Here is a 7,235-nt window from a genome sequence, read left to right on the forward strand (position 1 = left end):
ATACAGTTTACATGGATTTGTAATTTTTTTTTACTTCATAAAGAAGTGATTTAAAAGAAACAAGCAAAACAGATTCCATATTCTATGTTTGATGCTGTTTTCCTCTTTGGATTGGTAAACCTAGGTATTGCAAAATCTCTCTTAAGATACCCTGCCACTGTTTTTTCCCTGTCTTGTCCCTGTTTTTTTAGCTGTCAGTTCTCTCATGTAATTGTGTATTTAATATCCATTCTTACTGACAGATAGAAAATTGCATGATGCTATTTTGCTTGCAAATGTTGTAACTGAAAGATAAAATGGCAGTTGCTAATTCATGTAAAGAACAGTCTAGGTCAAGTTATTTGATTTCCTACTGACCCACGCAATTCTCTTAACAGGAAATTATATCATTGCTGACTTCAAGTGCTGATCTGTGATCATTTCAAAGTGTTCCATTACCTCTCATTACCAAATGTGTTAAATGAATACTGCAGGATTGTTTGGTAGTTTATGTTTTGTTTGGGTTTTTTTTTATCCTTCTTTTCAGCAATGGTATAGCAATTCCATGAAAGTCATATGCATGTGGTTGACTGATAGATTAGACCTTCAGCTTCACATCTACCAGCTGAAGACGCTCATCAAGATAGTGAAGGTAAATAAAACGTGTTTGAGTTAGACTGCATAATAAAGAGAGAAAGTAGAATGAAGTAAAATGAAGTATTAACATGGATAAATCCCTAAAACCTAAAAAATTTTGAATAAAGTTACAAGCTTACGTAGTTTTGAGTTGGGTTTTTTTTTTCCTAGAGTAGTTGCAAATTTGAGAAGAAAAATTATTTACTAAAATCTCTAATGTTAATTATATGCACACTAGTAATTGTCATCCATTCTGGACTCAGTGACAGTTTTAATTGTCCCAAGAAATTTTAACAGATTACTGCTATCTGTACAGCAATATTGTACAGTATTACTAATAAATTATTGTCTGTCATTTTACTGATTTTTTTTGTTTTACTTTAAAAATCACAATAGCATTCTTTCTCCATTTTTCCCCACTCTCCTAAAAGGGAACTATTTTCTCTTTCTTAAGCTCGTGTGATTACTAGGTTCAATTGGAAAACAATATTCAATACATTAGATAACATTTTCTAATCTTTTATACTCCTGGACAAGTAGCAATAGAAACCAATCCCTTCAGTCCAGGTCTCAGTCATTTACACTGACCAATGGCAAATGCTTCTAAGCAAAGTGTAAAATACCTTGCAATAACCAATTATGTGTTAACCTATCATAAAAGAAAATTTTTCCCCTACCTCCCTTTCAGATCTCAGTTAATACCCTTAGGCAAGAGACAGAAAGCCATTTCAGGTTTTATTCATTTTAATTCTGTCTTGTTTAACTCAGAACATTCTTGTTATCTGTATAAATGTAGAATAAGAAGCACCTGTTGTCAACGGTGACCTTGATTTCTTCCAAATGTTTTCTCACGAAGTTCATGCAAGACTGTAAAGTCAGATGCATTTTAACTCATAGACACTAGAACTGTAACCACAAATCTGAGGATTCAGTAGTTAAATGGAAAAAAAAGAGGCATGCAAGAAAACAGTCTTAATAATGACATCCTGGATCCCTGAAACACCCAAACTTAGCTTTGCTATTTTTGACCTCAACTGATTTATCTGGGAACCAGGATTTGGTTCTTCATTGTATTATGTGCCAAAATGGTAGAAGCAGTTTGCTATTTGTGGTTGAAATGAATAGCTCTTGTGAAAGGTTTAAAGCTCTCCTCAAGTGAATGTGATCATCCTCTGGAGGAAAAAAAAGTGATATAGAATCAAAAAACTGTGGCCAGTGGGATCTAAGAATAGGCAGACTAAATTATATCTGTTAAATGCCAACCAGGAGATTAACAGAAGAGGCTCTTATAAAATTGAAGTTCAGATGCATGAGCAGCACTGTCAACCAGCCTTCCTCCTGCAGCCTGGCACACTGATCAGCCTTGTTCAAAATAAGTCATCTCCTGGTGGCGATGGGAACAGACTGGTGATGGCGAGAGCTTTTCTGTGCCCTTACACCTGGTTTGCTTTGCATCTAAATTCCAGCTGTGTTATTGCATGGCACCTTCTGTGCCTACAGAAGATTGAAGAAGATGATGTCAATCATAGAGGTACTGGTCAATGTGGTAGAAGATAGAAAATCTTATCCACTTGTGTTTTGGTGGGTGAAGATGGCAGAACTGAAAAACAGGAATTCATCCAACAGGAGGCTGCTGGGAAGTAAGAAACGATGGTTCAAGCAGGGTATCATAAGAAGCTTTCACTGCCACAGCCCAACTGGGGAGGGGCAAGTGGGCAAGCACAGTTCCTCCAAACTCTGGAGTGAGTGAAGGGTCTTCTCCATTTATTCTGGAAGAACTGAGAGGCTGTGTTGCCCGTATCACCTCTTGGAAATATTTCAAAATGTAAGTGGGAGGTCATTTTTAAGTGACATGGGAGGAGTAAGAAATAGATGATTCTTTCATATTTGGATGCAGCAAAGGTAGTGGCATTATTAAGAATGACCAGAAGAAGAAAACATTGCTTGTTACCATTAAAGCCAAGGCTGAGGGATGATGACATAAAGGTATCCTTAGATGTCTGAGACATGTACAGAGGGATGGGAGTAGAGAAGGGTCAAGGACCAGGAGGAAAGTTGGGGAGAAATGAAAAATTAAGCTTGGAAGTGAACATTATTATCCTGCAAAAGTATGTCAAGAGAAGAGCAGTGACTGAACCCCAGAGTGCTGGTCTGAGAATGGGAAGCACACAATGTAAAACTGAAAGAAATTGCTGCAGGACCTGTTAATAGCATAAAATGAAATTGAATGCACAGTGTTATAAAAAAGGAATGCAGTGGTGACACTTGAAAAAGACCAGGCGGGGTACTCACAGGAGTGTGTGAGCAAAACATAAGCTGCATCCATTGACTCTGAAGTTGACCTATGAAAGTCAAATAAATCTCAGTTGCAGTGATTCAGACAAGGTTTAAATAATCATCATAGCTTGTGGCAGAAAAAATTCTCCCAGATGAATGTTATCCATTTTTAGAAGTGTCTTTTACAGTTCTCTGAAGTACCGAGTGAAACAAGAACCCCTTTCTCTAAGGGTTATGCATGGTCTCCTGCAGCAGAGGAATGGGCCTGCTTGCTCTCCCATTTTCTTTTTCCTATAGTCTCTTCCTTAAACACTGGGAACTCAGTGTACACAAAATAAGCAACTAGCTAGATCAACTTGTCCTTCTTAAGCTTTTTAGGCTAACTTCAGGAAAGATTATTTCAAATGTGTTACAATTGAAAAATAAAGAAGGTAGAGTAGATTATTTTCCATATGCTCACCTTAACATAGCATCAATGAATAAAACAATTCCACTCAGAATTCTTACTTGATGGAAAGTCAAAGAAGAAAGTCATATTTACTGGTTCATAGGAAGGCAGGGTACCAGGGAAACAAAACTTTCTCAAGTGGAAAAAAAAAATGTTGATGTGAGTCAAAATGTAGGTGAGTTAGAATGTAAATTAACTGACTGAAGTAGTCACCTGAGAAATGTTTACATTCTAGAATATAGATCATAATCTAAATTTTATTTTGTTTTATTTATCAATTTAAAGATAGAAGCACATAAAATAATATTATGAAGAAAGCATCAGACATGTACATTTTCTGTAAAATGACGGAACTACCTGTTGCCAAATTCACATTTCAATATGCAGTTAGAAAAATCCTTTGTTGGTTTCTTATTGAGTAAATGAGACAAATGGAAGTTACAGAGAAATCAACATACAGTCGTAGAAATGTAGTACAAATCACAGTCTCTTAAAGAAATGACCGTCAAAGTGTGGTTTGTAGACTCCAGAGTTTATAGAAATCTCATGCGTCCCAGAAACTAAGACCACAAAATCTTTAGCAGACTCGAGGTGATAGCTCCATAACTGCAGGACAGGCAAAGCTGTTTCACTGGTGCACTAGAAATGGCCAGTGTGTTGTGGTCAGGCTTGCTCAAGTCCAATTTAGGATGTTTTATTTTTGCTGCAGAAAACCTACCGAGACTTCAGGTTGCAAGGTGTGCTGGAGGGAACGCTGAACAGTAAAACCTACGACACCGTCCACAGCCGTCTGACCGTAGAGGAGGCCACAGTCTCAGTCACGGATGCGGGAGGACTTCAGGGCATTACTATGAAGGACAGTGATGAGGAGGAAGCATGATATTATTTCACCAAGGATTTGGAGTTTGGGGATGATGGTGTGAGGGTGGGGGTTATCTTTGGCTTGGAAGATTTTTGGTAACTTGTCCTTGTAGTTGCATTTATAGTTTTGCCTTATGAGAGAGGAGCAGAAATGTAATTTCCTCCATTCAAAAAAAAACAACTGAAAGTAAGATTATCAGAGGAAAAGCGCCAAGGACTTTCTGAGAACAATGGTTGTAGCATATTTTAATGTATAGCTTTGCTTAGGGCTGCAAGAACACTGGCATAGAGTTTGAGTTCCACTTGTGGTTACGTTTATTTCCCTTTTGTTCGTTACCATTCGTTCCTGTATCTCCATCAGATATCTATGTCCTGTGCAGAAAACAAAATGTGTGCCTCACTTAAAACACAACTATACAGAAAGTCATTCTTGGAGTAAGTCAGCGCCCTAGGTAAAAAAGTAGTGTATTTTCAGGATTACACTTTCTTTACCTTTTTTTGTGCTTAGTTTTACATTATGTGATGTGTATTAAAAATTTTAATCTTGGTTCTTTGTATTTTGAGGTTGGTATATAAGTAATAGGATTTCAAGACCAGTCAAACACATACAAACTACTTAGGAGTGTTGTGTCTATTCGTTTTGCAAGTTTAAAGATATCTCATCATGTTGGATGTCAGTAAGCTTGCCATCAATGTTTCAATTTCTGTGAAAAATTTCAGGCAATAAGAACACATTTTGTCGTGACAACTTCTGTATCTACCCAAGTTTGTATAGAATTCTACAATTAAAAGATGTTTTCAATATTGCAAACCATTTGAACTGTTGTATAATTCCTCCTGAGAACAAGTTATTTGAAAGATTATTATATTTAGTTTATATAGTGATTTATAGAGAATATATTTATTTTTATAGAGCAGATAAATATCCAAACCAAACAAATATCCAAGGACACAGTGCCTTGATAAAGAAAAAAAAGCAAACAGAACCTGGCAGATGCACAGACAGTGCCTGCTGCCCATTTTTCTATGCACTCAGTATGAGCTGGAAAGAATTCAAATTTTCATCAGTCAAAACTCACACAGCTTATGAAAAATGCAACTTTTTTTTTTGCTCTTTTTTTTTTTTTGGTGGAACATGACTAATTCTTGGGTTTGTGTAGGCAAAATCAGAAAGGTCACAGATGATACCCAAAGAAGTAAGGAAGGTTGCCGAGGCCCTTGTTGAGCCATAGTGTTATACTTGAAGTGCATTGGTGATGGACTGCTGGGGATTCACTAGGCTGACATGAAGTTTCCCTGCAAGAACAGACTGTAGGATTTCAGGGGTCTGTCACCAACATGCGGGGCTGCAGGAGCTGAGAAAGAGATGCAGAGAAGGTGTTTCTCAGCACACTTGGAAACTAAGCCAAGCAGGGAAGCTCATGTTACACTTCTTCCTAGCTGTCTAGGGAGAAACCCAGAGTGGCAGTTTTTTCCTGCAGCAAACCAGCTTCTTCATCTGCGCATGAGATGAATTCAGGGAAAAGGAGGAAGTGGGAGCTGGTGAGGAAGATTATTTTTCTCAGCTCTTTATTCTCCAACTAAATGCTTACTCAGAGGTGCATGGGGAGGGTGAGAGGGCAAGAGTGCAGGCATCTTTGGCCCAGGATGTGGGCAGCTCTCTCCCGAGAAAATGGTGTTAGGAAATTTTTAAGGTTCTGAGATGACACGAGAGAAGGAAGCAATATCAAAACCGGATGCTGTCCCTAGCGAGTTACTAACAGTGTGGAGGCCTGGAGTGGGAACTAGGAACACAGGGACAGAAGTGGCTGTCACTAGCGCAGCCCAGGAGGTGATGAGTCCAACTCTCCTTCAACCAAAACCGACCTGGCAGGAATCCATCTGCCCTGCCCCACTAGCCAAAGGCCCTGTGGGAAGTACTGACTTATACCTGCCTCCCCCATGGTCTTGTCCTGTGTCTCAGATTGTCCCCACACTAAGCAGGGTGTCTTGGTAAGGCTAACAACTCTCCCTATTGATTTGGACAATTACAGGGTAGACTATAGTAATTTCACCTGTCAGGACCTCAAGAGGACTCATAGGCCATCATGGTCCTGACTGGCCTCACCTTGTACTCCCACCCACAGCCTCTGCCTGGGGACTCTGCCCTCTGCCAGGGCTGTCAGTGTGTGCCCAGGCAGTGGAGTACGAGTGCTTGCTTATGGGCTCTGTTGACCCAGACCCTGACCCATGGATTGACTTCAGACCTGCCTGTTGATCACAAACAAGTTGGTGATGTGTACTTTGGGTTGCCACCAGCTCTCCCCATCCCCTGGCCTGCTCTGCTCATGGCTGAGGGGGCTAGGACCACCCCTGGCTTGTAGGGCCTGGCCTGGGGATTACCCCTGGCTCCCTGTCTCTTAGGGAGCAGTCAACTCTTTCTGTGCCCTGTAATCATTCGAAAAAACAAAATCTATTCATTTTTGTGGCTTGAAGTGGGTCTGAGTTACTCAAGTTTCATGAAGTACCTATATACAGGCATACCCCATATGTCGAGTACTTTTCTATAAAATTTCACCTGCATGCAATACTTGCAGGTCGTCTGTTGGTAAGATTGAGATGAGTAAGGAAACAGTAAAAAACACAGGGATGATGTAACCATGGAGAAGTTACAAAATGTTTGTGATTTCAGAGCAATTAACTCAGACACAAAGTATCTAATAAGTTATTATTAGAAAGGCGGCACAGCAGACATCACAGGAAGGCAGGTACAGAAATGACAGCACTCCAAAGGTCATTCCGTTTCTTATTAATTCCCATATTTCCTCAGTAACTAGATTTGTGGAACCGTGAACCAGCGCCAAGCTTGAGAAGGCCAGTGAGGATCTATGTGACAGCTCCAGAGCCAGGCTCCGCCGCCGCCGGCAGCCACGCGGCAAAACCCTGCTGACAGGGAAGCCAGCTTCGCCTGAACAGTTTAATTTGCGCGGTTAAAATCTCGGCACACTCCTGGAAGTGTGTGCCCGTCGGGGAGAGCCGACATCGCCTCTCACTG

At 40.0% G+C, this 7,235-nt stretch overlaps 1 protein-coding gene across 1 annotated transcript; it reads left to right on the forward strand.

The window, feature by feature from the left end:
- Positions 1 to 532: 532 nt before the first annotated feature.
- On the forward strand, positions 533 to 5,013 carry LOC104539073 (calcium-dependent secretion activator 2-like). Its single transcript, XM_010182506.1, has 2 exons — positions 533 to 631; positions 4,050 to 5,013. Exons 1-2 carry the CDS (start codon positions 545 to 547, stop codon positions 4,218 to 4,220), a joined length of 258 nt encoding a protein of 85 aa, XP_010180808.1. The 5' UTR covers positions 533 to 544; the 3' UTR covers positions 4,221 to 5,013.
- Positions 5,014 to 7,235: the final 2,222 nt, after the last annotated feature.

The sequence above is a fragment of the Mesitornis unicolor genome, unplaced genomic scaffold (assembly GCF_000695765.1).
Source record: "Mesitornis unicolor isolate BGI_N332 unplaced genomic scaffold, ASM69576v1 scaffold31344, whole genome shotgun sequence".
NCBI lineage: Eukaryota > Metazoa > Chordata > Aves > Mesitornithiformes > Mesitornithidae > Mesitornis > Mesitornis unicolor.

Excerpts from the sequence above, each read along its gene's own strand:
- LOC104539073 (XM_010182506.1), top strand. The coding sequence starts at position 545 with ATGAAAGTCATATGCATGTGGTTGACTGATAGATTAGACCTTCAGCTT. Across the intron at positions 632-4,049 it reads CGCTCATCAAGATAGTGAAG|AAAACCTACCGAGACTTCAG; the intron begins GTAAATAAAACG and ends TTTTTGCTGCAG.